General features: G+C 42.2%; 2 protein-coding genes across 2 annotated transcripts in view; both read right to left on the bottom strand.

The window, feature by feature from the left end:
• ttll1 (tubulin tyrosine ligase-like family, member 1) overlaps positions 1-17,637 on the bottom strand; it is a 298,921-nt gene that overhangs the window by 126,383 nt on the left and 154,901 nt on the right. The gene's annotated exons all lie outside the window — the stretch shown is intronic.
• Positions 1-17,637, bottom strand: part of LOC127956152 (NLR family CARD domain-containing protein 3) — a 59,819-nt gene that overhangs the window by 19,046 nt on the left and 23,136 nt on the right. Inside the window, exons 3-4 of the mRNA XM_052553888.1 lie at positions 15,312-15,485; positions 3,332-3,505 (exon numbers count right to left, since the gene is read on the bottom strand). Of these exons, the coding sequence (XP_052409848.1) occupies positions 3,332-3,505; positions 15,312-15,485 (348 nt within the window). The remainder of the gene's footprint in view (positions 1-3,331; positions 3,506-15,311; positions 15,486-17,637) is intronic.

The following is a 17,637-nucleotide window of genomic DNA, read 5'->3' as shown; positions in this document are numbered from 1 at the left end:
TTTTAGTAAGCATTTTATAAATACAGCTATAATTAAATTGTTCATAGTTTATATGCACATTTATTTTGAGGAGATTAAAGGCTGTTATCTTCCAAAATAAAAAATAAATAAAAATAAATAAAAATAAACAAACACAGAACTAAAAAGGGAATCATTAATTGGCTTGTATTTTTAAATTGCAGCTTCCAAACATTTCAAAGCATTTTTTCATACAGAGATCAAATCATTCCGAGGAAATATGCATAGTTTCACGACTTTACAACACTGAATGGACAACAGAAAATTTAAAAACTGTCAGACTTCTTAACTGACATGATCTCACTCTGGCCACTCTGTCTGTGTGAGGGAAGGGAGGGGGAGAGGGAGGGGGAGTGTGAGGGGGTTGGTGACTGACTGCATTTTTTGTGACTGACAGTGTGTGTGGATTGTAGGGAGGGGAGGTGCTATCTGGCAGAGAGAGACAGAGAGAGAGAGACCTAATCATCTCTTTAATCATCAGGGGGAAAAAAATCTGTATTTTAAATGTTTATTGTTTTTGTTGTTGCTAATGGTGGTGTTTTTTTTCCCCTTTCATTACAGCTTAAGAAATATCTTAGGCCTTATCCTTTTCTGACAGTTTTAGGGATTTAAAAACATCCTAAGAATCCTTATTTGTGCTGCAAATAATAATTTCAAACTCATTTGATACTGACCTATGACATCCTGTGACATGACATGACATTTATCTGAATTTAAGAGTTATGAATCTACATCCGTCTGCATGGACTCTTGTTTGTAGGTGTTCTAAACTTGCTTACTCCTATTATCAATGGCAACGGCATTGGAAAGCCAGTACATTATATATATATATATATATATATATATATATATATATATATATATAATTTGTTTATATTTCATTTTTGTAAATAACTTAATTTATAAATGATAAAAAGATCCTTAAAAAAGTATGAAAATTCAATGATTGAACTTTATAGATGTGCTCAAGAACAAAACATTTATAGCTGTATTTATTAACTGCTTAATAATGCATATTAAAGGAGTGCTATTATGTTGTTTCACACTTTCAACTTTAGTTAGTCTGTAATGTTGCTGTTTCAGCATAAAAAAGTTCTGCAAAGATTCAAAGCTCAAAGTCCAATTCAATAGGATAATTTTATTTAACAAAAGTCACATTTTAGAAAAAAACAACAAACAACTTGTTTGGACTACAACAAATATTTTCCAGGACTTGTGATATCACAAATATGGACGAATGGGATGTAAATTGGTTGAGCTGCACTAGAAAAGGCAATGAGTGTGATATATACGTAGTTGACAATGAAGACTGGAAAAGAAAAAAACTCTGTATATTCAGGTGTGAAGAATTATTAGCCATTTTTCCTTTACTGATAAAATGAGCCAAAAACAAAGGTTTAACTCATACTGAAAATCCAAAATTATTAGATCCCCATGAGAAATATTCAAAATAAGTACAGTACAGTAATTGCAGAGTTAAGACATGACCACTGGACAGCAAAATGCTTACTGGGTCACAGGGGTCAGAAAAAAACAAGTGGAGAAGAACAGAAACACATTAACTGGAAAATAATTAAGAATTAAAGTGAAGAATTATGTGTGAAACTATCAGGGAGCATTTAGTCTACAGTCCCACCATTTTTCAGAGCTGCAACTTTCCTGGAGTCTCCAGAATTACAAAGTGTCAGGTTCTGAGAGACTTAAAAGATCCCAAAAATGACTTAATTAGAATAGCATGAAATATTGTGAAATACTATATATTGAGACTTTATATATAGGCTTATGAACAGATGGGTTCTGAGTGACTCTTGTACGACGCTTTGGGGAATATATCTTCCAGAATCTAGCATTAGATTTAGGAGCTTATTTTTATTCCATTTCCTATCCTGAAAAGTCTGTCTTGCAGAATTGACTAAAATTAATATTCACATTAATTTTTAATTCTTTTGCAATTCTTTTTGTCATTTTTTTTCACCTATTTTTTTTTTCTTCTTCTGCCCCCGTGACCCAGTCACCATTTTTTTTAAATGTCTTAACCTAATTATTGTTAATTATCTTAAAATAATTATTGTTCATGTTAAAATAGTTAATGTTTATGAATTAAATATTATTGTAATGTGTAACTAAAGTTATATAGATTGTTCTGTGAATGTGATTTCAAAGTCTAGATCAGGGATCCTCAAATCTGGACCTCGAGATCCACTTTCCTGCAGAGTTTAGCGCTAACCCTAATCAACACACCTGAGCATGCTAATCAGTGTCAATAAATGTCTTTGGGATCATTTGAAAATGGCAGACAGGTGACTTTATCAGGGTTGGAGCTAAACTCTGCAGTGCATTGGACCTCCAGGGTAAGATTTGAGGAAGGGGGGTCTAGATGATTTGGATTAACCCTTTAACTGCCGTATCCTTTAAAACCTGACTGCCAGAGGGCTATTGTGAATGCATGTGCCCGCTGGGCACAATTTACCTGATGCCACAGAGGTGGCGTTGCACTGATGGCTTGAGCCCGCCATCGCTGCTTGCAGCTATATTTGTTAGTTGGTTTTTCAAGTGCGAGTGTACCTCTACTATGTGACGTTGCTTATCTGTCATAGAGTTTAAACCCATTTTGTTTTGCCTTGTTGGCTTTTTGTTTTTGTTCATTAAAAAGTTATTTCCCTGCATTTGGACCCACACCCTGTTTCTTCCACTGCATTCTTTGTCGTGCCGTGACAGTAATAGGTGCATATAAATAATAGGAAATATAAACAGGGTATGTACCTGGAGTGGTTTTCTGCCCTACCGCACTCCACCATAGAAGATCAAATTAGAAGCACTGTTTGGCAATCCTACACCCATGCAGTAGACGCAACATTTGTGGACAAACTCAACAGCAATATAGTCAAGAAAACAAATAAAATGAGTCAGGATGAACAGGCCATGCCAAACCCGGAAGGCCTCTATAAAGAGGAGTGGATCAAAATCCCTCCTGAGATGTGTGCAAATCTGGTGACAAAGTGCAAAAACATCTTACCTCTATTCTAAGTCATGTTTTGCTTGGGGATCAAATACTTATTTCAGTCACTGAAATACATGTGAATTTCTAACCTTTATATAATGTTTTTTCTTCTAGTTTTTTTGGTTGGTATTCGGTCTCTGTCCGTTAAAATAAATCACCATAAAAATTACAGACCCTTAATTTTTTCTTAGTGGTCAATCTTACAAAATAAGCAGGGGATCAACTAAATATTTTGCCAACTGTAAATGCAAACAGTGGCATTCATTTATATGTTTATTAGGTTTAAATGGGCTATCTTACTGTCCCACATACTTGAGTTTCTCCAGTTCATAGTTTGGATCCTTCAGTCTGTCATTGAGCATTTGTACTCCTAAATCTCCTGGGTGATTGTAGCTCAGATCCAGCTCTCTCAGATGTGAGGGGTTTGAACTCAGAGCTGCAGATAAATAACCACAGCCTTCCTCTGTCACCATACAGCAAGACAACCTACAGACACACACAGATCATATACAGACACAAATTCAAATCAACTACAAACCAACATGTAACAAGCATGGTTTATAATCTGAAGTTGACTTGGACAAACCTTTGACTATAATGATCTAGTCAAAGCAAAGATAAGATGCATATGATACAATGCACATGCATTACAGAAATAAGTCAGAACCTGCAGCTGCAGAATAAATTTAGAATATTTATTTTATTTATATTTAAAAAAATAAATAAATCATGAAACATTGCTCTTGAAAAATCACACCACCCAGAGTTAAATGTATCCAAAATGTAATTTTATATATATTTTGGTGCCCTGATTCCGCAATAGGGTTTTGCTCAAATGTCACAGCTTCCTATAAAAGTATTGGTTCATTACTGGATTATTACAGGTGCTGGCCATATAATTAGAATATTATCAAAAAGTTTATTTCACTAAGTCCTTTCAAAAAGTGAAATTTGTATATTATATTCATTCATTAAACACAGACTGATATATTTCAAATGTTTATTTATTTTAATATTGATGACAATAACTGACAACTAAGGAAAATCCCAAATTCAGTATCTCAGAAAATTAGAATATTACTTAAGACCAATACAAAGAAAGGATTTTTAGAAATCTAGGCCAACTGAAAGGTATGAGCATGTACAGCACTCAACACTTAGTTGTGGCTCCTTTTGTCTGAATGACTGCAGCAATGCGGTGTGGCGTGGAGTGGATCAGTCTGTGGCACTGCTCAGGTGTTATGAGAGACCAGGTGTCTCTGATAGTGGCCTTCAGCTCTTCTGCATTCTTGGGTCTGGCATATCACATCTTCCTCTTCACAATACCCCATAGATTTTCTATGGGGTTAAGGTCAGGCGAGTTTACTAGCCAATTAAGAACAGGGATACCATGGTCCTTAAACCAGGTACTGGAAGCTTTGACACTGTGTGCAGGTTCCAAGTCCAGTTGGAAAATGAAACCTGCATCTCCATAAAGTTGGTCAGTAGCAGGAAGCATGAAGTGCTCTAAAACTTCCTGGTATACGGCTGCATTGACCTTTGACCTCAGAAAACACAGTGGACCAACACCAGTAGATGACATGGCACCCCAAACCATCACTGACTGTGGAAACTTTACACTGGACCTCAAGCAACGTGGATTGTGTGCCTCTCCTCTCTTTCTCCAGACTCTGGGACCCTGATTTCCAAAGAAAATGCTAAATTTACTTTCATCAGAGAACATAACTGTGCACCACTCAGCAGCAGTCCAGTCCTTTTTGTCTTAAGATGCTTCTGACGCTGTCTGTTGTTCAAGAGTGGCTTGACACAAGGAATGTGAAGCTGAAACCCATGTCTTGCAGACGTCTGTGTGTAGTGGTTCTTGAAGCACTGACTCCAGCTGCAGTCCACTCTTTTTGAATCTCCCCCACATTTTTGAATGGGTTTTGTTTCACAGTCCTCTCCAGGGTGCAGTTATCCCTATTGCTTATACACTTTTTTTCTATCACATATTTTCCTTCGCTTCACCTCTCTATTAATGTAATTGGACACAGAGCTCTGTGAACAGCCAGCCTTTTTTGCAATAACCTTTTGTGTGTCTTGCCTTCCTTGTGCAAGTCAGCAGTCTTCCCCATGATTATGTAGTCTACATAACTAGACTGAGAGACCATTTAAAGGCCTTTGCAGGTTTTTTTAGTTAATTTGAAGTCGATTCATCACTCGGAGACATTGCTCGATGAAGAGAGTGAACGACACCAGCATCAGAGGCCACAAAACACAGACCAGCCTATGTCCAAGATTCCCCGAATGTCACAGTGCAGAGATAGCCAATGCAGTGGGCTGATCCGAAGTGCCGAGCTTCGAGCAGGGGGAAGACATTGAGAATTATCTTCTGCATTTTGATTGTTTGGCCACTATACACTGATTTACAAACACATTTTATCACATGTGCAATCTGCCAAAAGACAAGTGCTGTGTCCCAGCGGGGCAGAAGTCGTGGCCTAATGTTTAGAGTCGGACTCCCAATCGAAGGGTTGTGACTTCGAGTCTCGGGCCGGCAGGAATTGAAGGTGGGGGGTGGGTGCATGTACAGAGCTCTCTCCACCCTCAATACCAATGATTTAGGTGCCCTTGAGCTAGGTACCGAACCCCCAACTGCTCCCCGGGTGCCGCAGCATAAATGGCTGCCCACTGCTCCGGGTGTCTGTTCACAGTGTGTGTGTGTGTTCACTGCTCTGTGTGTGTGCACTTCGGATGGGTTAAATGCAGAGCACGAATTCTGAGTATGGGTCACCATACTTGTCTGAATGTCACGTCACTTTTTAGCCTCTACCCGTAGTCTCTACACTTTTTAGGCGGATCGCCATGGACGTGGTTGGGCCATTGGAAAAGAGCAGTGCTGAACATCGCAACATCCTGGTAGTCAGCAACTACGCCACAAGGTATCCTGAGGCCTTCCCACTCCATTCTATCACCACACCTAAGATCATCCTTTGCCTGGTTCATCTCTTCTCCAGAGTCGGCATACCCCTGGAGATACTCACAGACCAGGGAACGATTCTATTTTTCTTTAGCTTTTGCTGCCATAGCTTAGCCTCTTTAATATAACTCTACTTAGTGGTTTCTTTCGCCGTGTTATAGGCCTATTACCGTTATCTTCGCTCTTTAATTTATATATATATATATATATATATATATATATATATATATATATATATATATACACACACACACACACACACACATATATATAGCTAAAGAAAAATCCATCAATATTTTTATTCAAGCATATACATGGGGTGATTCTCGTGAATTAATGGCAAAATCTAGCCTTACAGGCAGAGACATCCGTCCAGGTGACGGATCCAGGAGAAATACTCCTTTGGCTTCCCTCCAAGGAGGGTCTGCAGTTAGGAAACTTCAGGGAAAGTGAAGTGGGTCTAGCAGTATTGCGATGGATGCAAGAACTAGCAAAAAATGAAAGCTCTTCAATACGATTGCAGTGCAAAACTCCGGAGGCAGAAAATATAATCAAAACTATTAGCAAAAAAGATGAAGGCAAAAGAGAGAATTTATGATATGTGTGGGAAAGCGTTAAAAAGAGAAAAAGGACACCAGACATGGAAAGAGTTAAGAGATACCAAATTGGTATTAACGACTTGAACAAGTGGAAGAAATCCGATTGATGATACCAATAATTGAAAATGAGGACCAGGATAGTGTTATTACCGTTGCTCATGTAAACACCCCATGCACCAGAATCATAAGAGGTACAAATTAGGCGGAATAAGACTGCTTATTAGAAACAGTTTAATCGAAAGAACAGAAGGAGGCGTTGTAAAGCTAAATGGAAATAAACAAATGATAACTGGCTCTGGAACAATTTTCAATAAATTGGGTAAACCGACATTACAGGAGATTGAAAGTATGAGAGCCTAGCTCGGACCGCAATACGCAGTGAAAGTGAGAACAACCTCTGGACGTCCACAGTGGAATTATGTAGCGCATACAGTAATGACTGATTACAGAGATGAATTCTGTAGTTCAGAACGCTCCTGGTTAGAGGCCAGGCTAACAATAAAAACAACAGTAATAAGAGAAACATTAAACAGACAAAAAAAAAAAAAAAAAAAATACATGTGTCTTTAATAAGAACAGGACAATTTAAACACCCAGTTAATTCGGTATTAGAAGGCATACTATTGGGAATTACAGATATGTTCCCAGGAAGGTCAATTGACCATAAATGTATCAATGACTAACATAAAGGCGGGCATACACTGTGCGATTTCGGCAAGGTACCAACTCACACTGTACAGGTAGATCGCATGCGATGTAAAGCCAAAGCTCACGATTTTTGTGCGCTCACTGTACGGTCCGATTGCCGAGTTGCGATTTGACTGCTCACACTATACGTGAGGAATCAACCGAATCAACACGTAGGATCCCTCAGAACCCGGATGTTTGTGGCTGTTTCAGAATAAACATGCTTTCCCGGGATAAACGCACTGCTTTGGTGATATGCGCAAAGCGCAATTATGTGTGCTGAAACGTCCAAAAAAAAAAAAAAAAGGCGTCTGCGTATCTAGACGCGCAGGTGGCTGGGAAGATGTGGCCAATATGGTCAATCCATTTTGCAACGCGAACTGGAGGTAAGCAGGCGTTTTTCCCCTCTTTTATTTTAATTTTTCTTTGCCATAACTCCACAAGTTTTCCCTCCATCTCTTCAGTCCACACTACACGCTGTGTCAGGTGTCACCATGGTTTTGTTTATGGTTTCACGCATAGTTTAGCCCTGCTTCAATAGTGCGATACCTCACGAGAGGCGACCAAAATTTCTGACATGTCAGAAATCCATCCGACCAACCGATTGCCGGTCGGGAGAGGCTTATCGCCTCTCGTTTCCCCTTGTACACTGCACGAACACTGCACGACAAACGACGCACGAAAATGCTGAAATTCGGCCCGGCCCGAAAAAGAGTCGCACGAGTCAGAATTCGGCTCAAAATCGGATGAAAATCGCACAGTGTATGCCCGGCCTAAATCAAGATGAACTTGAAAAATTCTTGAGAAAAGGGGAGGACAACAACCAGCCAGGATCCTCTCAGCCGTCTGCTCCTCTGTGGACTGTTCCTGCAGGGGACAGAAAACAAAAACAACAGCTTGAGGCAGAGTCTGAAAACGAATCCGAGGTGTCGGAGTTTGACTATGACTTATAGTGAAGAATCTGACCTGTCTATGTTGAAGATAGTGAAAGCAGTGAAACAGAAAATATTTACAAAGAATCTAGACTGCGGAATAAAAGAGGAGGCCAGATGGAATTAAAAAGATTGACAAAGCAAATAGAAAATGATTGGCCGGAAGTTCAGGTAAAAGGGATTTTATTCAAATCTTACCAGTGAGAAACGAGGTAGAACATTAAAGGTCCCATTGTACGCGCTTTTTTGAAGCTTTGATTGTGTGCAATATAACATGTTTTCATGTTTCGCGTGTAAAAAAACACAGTATTTTTCACACAATTCACCTATCTGTATACCGCTGTTTTCACTGTCATAAAAACGGGCTGATGTCTTCCTTGTTCTATAAAGTCCCTCCTTCAGAAATACGTAACGAGTAACGACTACTTTGATGTTTTTCTTACCTTTCTTGACATGGACAGTATACCGTACACACAGCTTCAATGGAGGGACTGAGAGCTCTCGGACTAAATCTAAAATATCTTAAACTGTGTTGCGAAGATAAAATGAGGTCTTACATGTTTGGAACAGCATAAGGGTGAGTTATTAATGACATAATTTTCATTTTTGGGCGAACTAACCCTTTAATCCCATCTTTAGTCAGAGGCTAAACATTTGTGAGACCAAAGGTGGACGCTTAAAATGGACCAAAAAAAGCTATATTAAACTCAGGACAGCTGGAAGGAAGAAATGAGAAAAATTTAGAAGCTGACTTGGAAACAGACTAAATAGGTTACCAAATATAGTAAGAAATGAGAAAAGTAACATACCTGTTAAAATTATGACTGGAAGCTGGGAGATCCAAGAACTTAAATTTACTGGTGTGGAGAAGCAGCTGGCAGCACTTAGCAAACGATATTCCGAGCTGAAAGGCCTGGCAAGGGGCCAGAAAAATGTTTGTTAACACGAAAACAGCAGTATTAGCTCATCTCTCCAAAAACAATGTAAAGGATGCCCGTGCGCTTAATAGCCGATGGCAGAGATGGGAAAGTATGCTTCTAGATCCAGATTTGAAAATCAGACAAAAGGAACTTATAAAAATAGCCTGCCATATTAACGGCGAGCTGACTTCAGTCGTGTTCCGGAGCGGCATTGGAAACTCTCCAGACACCGGATGACTGTCTCCTTCCAGTCAAGGTAGACATGAACATCCTCGCAAAGAAGGGTCAACGTGACAAACCTTTCTCGTTCCTCCATTCGGGGATGTGGAGGAACATGTGGAATGAATCGGGAAAACAAAACTCTTGAAAAAAAGTGTAATAAAAAGACTAGAAGAAAATGGAACAGCTTACTTGCATTTTGGGCCAGTATTTTGTCACGAGTAGCTACGGTGTGAGAACAGAGCAAGGAATGAGGAGACCAGAATTACAAAACCAAGTAATTTAACCATATTGCGGGAAATCACACATAGCACAACGAGTTGACACCAACAATACCAGATGCTGAACCAAAGACATGGAACACAATTTGATGACGAGACACACCTGAGATCAATAGAGATTACACGGGGAACACCTGGGATTAAATCAACATAATCAGGACAGAAACAGCCAACTAACCAAAAAAGGGCATATGAAAAACACATGGGGAGCAAAACACACACAAAAAAAACTCGAAACACTACACTGTTTCTTTCACTATGTTTTAATGCACATTGTCACAGCCACACCTGCTACACTCCCTGAATCGGACACTTATGCCACACCTACTCGTCCCCAATCACCAGAATTCTAAACACCTGTGCGTCATCACCAGTGCGCCATATAAAGCCACCAGTCACCATCACTCAGTGTATGGTCTTGCACCGATCTCCTCACTAACCTGTACGACATTCGTCTACCTACCTGATCTGCCTTACCCTCTTCTTCCTCATCGGAATTCCTACTACCATCGTCTTCATCTGAGTCACCATCTGCATCACCATTCACCTGAAGGAAAGTTGTGTTGTCTCTGTGTCTACTACGTGTCAAGATTCACCTGTGTCTGAAACCTCTGATTAATATTAAATACTGTTTCACTGAATCCTCTGTGTCCTCGTCTGTGTCTGACAGAAGACCAGACCAAATGCAGAGCTCTCCAGATACAGGCGAGGACCACACCGCGGATCCCTTCACTGAACTGGTTCACGCTGTACGGTCCTCACTAATACAACAAACTCAACTTTCTTCACCGACTGTCAACAGTTCTATCACCGCTACATCGCCGGTCACTTCTTCAGTTGCCCCTGCGAGTCCCATGGCCAAACCTGCGACATATAACGGCACGGCGGAGGATTGCAGCGGGTTCCTACTACAGTGTTCCCTCTACATGGAATCCAATGCTCATTTATTCACCTCCGAACGCAGTCGAGTAGCCTTCATCATCAACCTGCTCTCAGGTAAAGCTCTCCAATGGGCTCAATCTCTCTGGGACTCTAACTCCTCTGCCATTGGATCAGTCACTAATTTCTGTTCTCAGTTAAAATCCGTCTTTGGTCAACAAACTTCGGCATTATCTGTCCATGATCAACTATTTACAATTCGCCAACAGAGAGATGAATCCGTGAGTGATTATGCCGTACGCTTCCGTACACTCGCTTACATAAGCGGCTGGAATGAAACTGCCTTAATTACAGCATATCGCCACGGTTTGTGTGACAAAATACAAGGGTTGATTGTGGCATATGAAGACTCACTGGGACTGGAGTGTCTAATCCAGAAATCCATTAGAGTTGCCCAGAGACTCACTGCCTGTCATCAGCTCACTCCCGCTGTACTTCCTCCGCCCGCTATACCATCTGTCGCTCCTCCAGCACCTGAGCCCATGCAAGTGGATTCTAACCACCTATCCACATCGGAACGTCAGCGGAGGATTAACACCGGGCTGTGTCTCTATTGTGGGGGAGATGGACACCTCTTACCATCCTGTCCAGTACGACCTCCACGCCCAGCGGTGAGTTACTCTAACCTGGGTTACTCTAAGACATCTCCATTCTTCTGTTTCAGTACAAGCCCTCATCGACTCCGGTTCGGCGGGGAACTTCATCAACCGGCAAACATTAACTCGTCTAAGTGCCAAACATCATCGAAGCCCCGTCGAACTCAAAATAACGACGATACAGGGAAAACCGATGGGCAAGGGTCGTGTCCACCATTTCTCCCCCACAATCATCCTCCGCGTGGGACTCCTGCACGAGGAAGACATCACGTTTATGGTGCTGGAGGAATCCACCGCAGACATCATCCTGGGACGCCCCTGGCTTAATCAACATCAACCTCACATCCATTGGCCCACTGGTGAGATCCTGAAATGGGGACAGTCCTGTCATCGTACCTGCATCACTCTTCCAGCTAAAATTCCCAAGGTCATTCCTCCCATAAAGAAGTCATCCCTACCGGTCCAGTCCACTTCAGTGGAAAGCCCCGACACTAAGGTAGATCATATCATCCCTCCTGAATATCGGGCGTTCCAGGATGTGTTCAGTAAGCGGTTGGCAACGAAACTTCCACCTCATAGGCCATGGGACTGCGCCATAGACCTCCTGCCTGGAGCAACCCTTCCTAAAGGACGAGTCTATCCACTGTCCATCCCGGAGCAGAAGGCCATGGAGGAGTACATACAGGAAGCCGTCGCTCAGGAGTTCATCCGACCATCTACTTCCCCTGCCGCTTCCAGCTTTTTCTTCGTGGCCAAGAAGGATGGAGGCTTGCGGCCGTGTATTGACTATCGCCATCTCAACTCTCAAACCATCAAATTCAGCTATCCTCTTCCCCTGGTCCCAGCAGCGTTAGAACAACTACGCGGAGCCAAAATCTTCACTAAACTGGACTTGAGGAGCGCCTACAACTTGATCCGCATCCGGAAGGGGGACGAGTGGAAGACTGCTTTCATTACTCCTTCCGGGCACTATGAATACAGGGTCATGCCGTATGGGTTATCCAACAGTCCATCCGTCTTCCAAAATTATATGAATGAAGTCTTCAGAGAATACCTTAACCAGTTCGTAATTGTCTACATCGACGACATCCTCATTTACTCCACATCCAAGGAGGAACACATCCAACATGTCACACTCGTACTCCGAAAACTCCGGGAACACCACCTCTACCTCAAGTCTGAGAAATGTGAGTTCCACACGCCCTCAGTCCAGTTCCTGGGATACATCATCGATCCACAAGGCGTGAAGATGGACCAGGGGAAGGTGGACGCCATTACACTCTGGCCTCAACCTGGTTCCATTAAAGAACTCCAACGCTTCCTGGGCTTTGCCAACTTCTATAGAAGATTCATCAAAGATTACAGTTTACTCAGTTCCCCTCTGACTTCTCTCCTCCGGAACCGGCCCAAGTCTCTGTCCTGGAACCCCGAGGCCACTGAAGCTTTCCACCTACTCAAGCAAGCCTTCAAGACTGCTCCGATCCTAGTCCACCCTGATCCCAACCAACAGTTCATCGTGGAAGTGGACGCCTCATCAACCGGGGTCGGAGCGGTCCTGTCCCAGCGGCAGGGAGATCCTCCTAGACTCCATCCATGCGCCTTCTTCTCAAAGAAGCTATCCCCGGCGGAGCAGAATTATGACATTGGTAACCGTGAACTACTGGCCATCAAGCTGGCTCTGGAAGAATGGCGTCATTGGCTGGAGGGAGCCCAGTTCCCTTTCGAGGTAGTAACAGACCACCGGAACCTGGAATACCTCCGTGAAGAGACTGAATCATCGCCAAGCCAGATGGGCCTTGTTCTTCACGAGATTCAACTTTAAGGTCACTTATCGTCCTGGCTCCCAGAACAATAGAGCCGATGCCCTCTCCCGTCTTCATCAAGCAGATCCTGAACCCGAATCTCCGGAACCAATCCTCCCTCCAGCCATGATTGTAAGTCCTATCCAATGGAATATTGATCATCAGATTGAACAAGAAAACCTTCAACACCCTGCTCCGCCGGGAGGTCCAGAAGGGAAACTCTTTGTCCCTCCTCAACATCGGATTACCCTCCTGGACTTAGCTCATACCTCTCCGGGATCTGGACATCCAGGCAGGAGGCGGACCCTCTCGCTCCTTCAACAACGTTACTGGTGGCCATCGATGGCTCAGGATACTGTCCGCTACCTCAAGGGATGCTCCGTCTGCGCCATAGCAGACACCCCTAGAAGACTCCCGGAGGGTAAACTGGTGCCTCTGCCCATTCCTGAACGTCCATGGACCCATATTGGTATAGATTTCATGACTGACCTCCCTCTTTCTCAAGGCTACACCTGTGTGCTGGTGGTGGTCGACAGGTTTTCAAAGTCATGTAAACTCATCCCTCTCAAAGGGCTTCCCACTGCATTTGAAGCGGCAGAGGCACTATTCCACAATGTATTGCCACTTTGGCATTCCAGAGGACATCGTCTCCGACCGGGGTCCCCAATTCATCTCCAGAGTCTGGTCAGCTTTCTTCCGTCTTCTAGGGGTGTCCGTCAGCCTCTCTTCGGGATACCATCCACAGACCAACGGCCAGACGGAGCGTAAGATACAGGAACTTGGGAGGTTCCTGAGGATATACTGCCACCGTAACCAGGACTGTTGGAGCCAGTACCTACCCTGGGCCGAATACGCTCCGAATTCCCTCCAGCAATCCACCACCGGGCTCACCCCCTTCCAATGTGTCCTCTGATATCAGCCTCCACTCTTCCCATGGTCAGGTGAGCCCTCGGAGGTCCCAGCGGTAGATCACTGGTTCCGGCAGAGCGAGAGGGTCTGGGACTCGGCTCACGTGCATCTCCAGCGGGCAGTGCGGAGGCATAAGGAGCAAGCGGATGCTCGTCGAAGACCTACACAGCAATACCAACCTGGACAGCGAGTCTGGCTCTCGACAAGGGACATCCGCCTCCGACTGCCCTGCCGTAAGCTGAGTCCCCGATACATCGGACCATTCCCAATTGAACGGCAACTGAACGAAGTGACCTATAGACTCCAGCTACCTGCACAGTACCGTATCTCACCTTCATTCCATGTTTCACTCCTCAAACCCTTCACTGAACCTTTGTCTCCATCCACAGAGCCTGGTGATGATGCCGTACCTCCTCCTCCAGTCATCGAAGAGGACAACGACATCTTCCGGGTTAGAGCTATCCTCGACTCTTGACGACGGGGTCCTCAATTGGAGTACCTTGTAGACTGGGAGAACTACGGCCCGGAGGAGCGTTGCTGGGTTAATCGTAACGACATCCTGGACCCCAGCCTTCTCACTGACTTTCACCAAGACCATCCAGACCGCCCCGCTCCCCGTGGCCGAGGTAGACCCCGTCGTCGTACAAGATCCCAGCCGTCAGGAGCCGCCCGTGGAGGAGGGGGTACTGTCACAACCACACCTGCTACACTCCCTGAATCGGACACTTATGCCACACCTACTCGTCCCCAATCACCAGAATTCTAAACACCTGTGCGTCATCACCAGTGCGCCATATAAAGCCACCAGTCACCATCACTCAGTGTATGGTCTTGCACCGATCTCCTCACTAACCTGTACGACATTCGTCTACCTACCTGATCTGCCTTACCCTCTTCTTCCTCATCGGAATTCCTACTACCATCGTCTTCGTCTGAGTCACCATCTGCATCACCATTCACCTGAAGGAAAGTTGTGTTGTCTCTGTGTCTACTACGTGTCAAGATTCACCTGTGTCTGAAACCTCTGATTAATATTAAATACTGTTTCACTGAATCCTCTGTGTCCTCGTCTGTGTCTGACACACATTTTGAAGTATTGTATCAGAAATTACTGTGTTCCCAAACAAGAGGCATTCACCTAGGAAAGCAATGACTACATTCATTGTGTTTTGTCTGCTCACTCTGAGGCACAAATATATGAAAATTATTGGATTCAGTAGTTTCTCCCACTTTTCTTTGTGTTATTTAGTGCCAGTTTATCAGGAAGTGACTATTTTTTTCTCTTTGACTAATCAGATGGAAACGGTGATTACATGCAAATGTTTTATTAAATGTTTTAAGTTAAATTTGCAATTTTGGATGGAAACCCGGCTACAGATTTGGAACGACATGAGGGTAAGTAAAAGAGAATATAATTTGCATATTTGGGTGAACTATCTCTTTAAATACCTCAGTATCTGCAGCTTACAGTTTGGATTCTTCAGTCCATCAGAAAGAATCTGTACACCAGAATCCTGCAGGTCATTGTAACTCAGATCCAGCTCTCTCAGGACAGAGTTTGAGGATTGTAGAGCTGAAGACAAACTCTCACAACACTGAACAGTGAGATTACATGACTGTAGCCTGTATGGAGAAAAATACAAATATACAAAATAAATCAAAAGTTTTCCTTTAGTTTATATTTTGTTTAAATGCTTAATAAAAAAATGTTTTACAATACTAAACAGTTAGACCAGAGGTCCCCAACCGCCAGGTTATATTAATTTGAGAATTTAGAAGTACAAGTGATTTTAAACCAACGAAAAAAAAGAAATAAAAGATAACATGCACAAGCATAGAGACGTGTTTCAGACAGTGTGGAAATACAGAGCAGATTCTTCTTTTACATCTCACTGCATTTAAGGTACGTAGGCTACAGATAATTATGTAAAAAAAAAAATCTCATTCTCTGTGCTTTAAATTTATTTTTATTGCTTATCTGAAAAATCATCTGATCTGTGACTCAAAAACCACACAATCCATTAACCCACTATAATACATATATATATATATATATATATGGTGTTGGTGGTTTTATGCATTAATTAGATTAATTACACTGAAAAATAATGCATTTAACACACTTGCCCCACTCCAGACCTGTGTGGGTTATCTGACATCTCATACAGTGGACTGATGACAAATATGAAGCAGGGCAACAACTCACTGCGTGATGGAGCCTGGAGAACATAGTTAGAATGTCCCTAAAATTCAAGATATGGGGCAAAAATGCCTGTTTGAGTTTTTGTCCCATATTTACATCGTAGTTATTCAATATCACACGAGCAATAGGCTAAGTGCAATATCACTGAGGTGCAAATGTCATACTGATCTTATACAACAGTTCAGTAAAAAGTTAAAGGTGGGGTAAGTGATTTTTCTAAATTTGAAAAACTGATTCAAGCAGAGTAGCAAAACAAACTTGTAGCCAATCAGCAGTAAGGGACGTCTCTACTCATGATGTGGAGGAGAGAGCGTTCAGTGCACAGGACGGACATTAGCCAAGCGACAGAAAGATAGAGATGGCGGATAAAAAACACAAGAAGAAATCGTCTGCAGAACAAAAGAAGGCTTAAGGCAATATGGCAAGAAGTAGGACCCATGTAAATATCAGATCAGCTTTGCACCGCTGGAGAGGAAAGCCTGTGGTCGGATTCCAAGGTTGCTGTGTTTCTTCTCATTAGGTGAGTAACACCGTGTCTTCGCTGAATCAGTTTAAGTCTGTCTAATACACTGGGCTTTGAAATTGTTTGAAATTTTTGTCAATACATCATAAATAGTACACAGCAGCTGTTTTCTGTTGGGGATTTGTCTTGTCATGCCCATTAATTTTATTTACTTTTATTATAAATATTTTACATAACAGGTTTTACTTTTAAAATTGGTATACAATTAAAGCCTTGTGTCTAAATAAGTTATGTTACAAATTTGAAGTTGATATAAAAAAAATTGAGGTTCCTGTGAGATTTTATTTAGGGCGTCATACCACACACAGCCACTGGGAGTCCTCAAAACTATTTTGAATTTTGCTTAATGAATTTTTCTCTAGATTTCTCTGTGAATTTTACTTTTTTACTTCTATCTCAAAATAACCACCAAATATGAAATCCTGAGACTCAGACCTTTCCAATAATATGTTTGTTGCCAAGATTATAAAAAGTTTTGGTTCTAGTTTTGGTTTTATGACACTTGACCCTGCCCACTAAGGGGGAGGTGACCGCCATTAGATTTTAAAGTACCATTTCCATGGTAAAGCAATGTCCGATTTCAAAATGGTTTTCATAGGATGAATTTTAGGCTTCATAGGAGGAATTTCAAATGATATATGATTTATGATGATTACTAAAATATTTTATAGAGAAAAAGACAACAACAAAAAAGAGTGCCAAGCATCCCACAGGTGGGACGGTGACAGTTATGGGGTAAACTCAAAGAGACAGGATAGTCTGCGATTGATCTGATGTTTTTTCAGACCGAGAAGGCGAAATTAACATCACGGAGCGCTAAACTCTCCTGCAGTGTGTGTGTGTGTGTGTTTCATTCATACTCGAAGCCAGAGGGCGCTCTCGCACAGAAAGTCATAACAGGAAATTACTAATATGGGCAACAGCGTCCAGCTATAGCTGTATGAAACAGCTGTTTCGGATTTTTCAAGTCCAAAAAAATCTCCAGCAGGTGATAAAAAAAAAAGTATAAGAACAATTCAGTGCTAATTGACATAGCATTTATTACAGCA

Source organism: Carassius gibelio, chromosome B4 (genome assembly GCF_023724105.1).
Source record: "Carassius gibelio isolate Cgi1373 ecotype wild population from Czech Republic chromosome B4, carGib1.2-hapl.c, whole genome shotgun sequence".
NCBI classification, from domain to species: Eukaryota; Metazoa; Chordata; class Actinopteri; order Cypriniformes; family Cyprinidae; genus Carassius; species Carassius gibelio.
The sequence above is the reverse complement of the archived record's forward strand: the minus strand, read 5'-3'. Positions and strand labels throughout refer to the sequence as shown.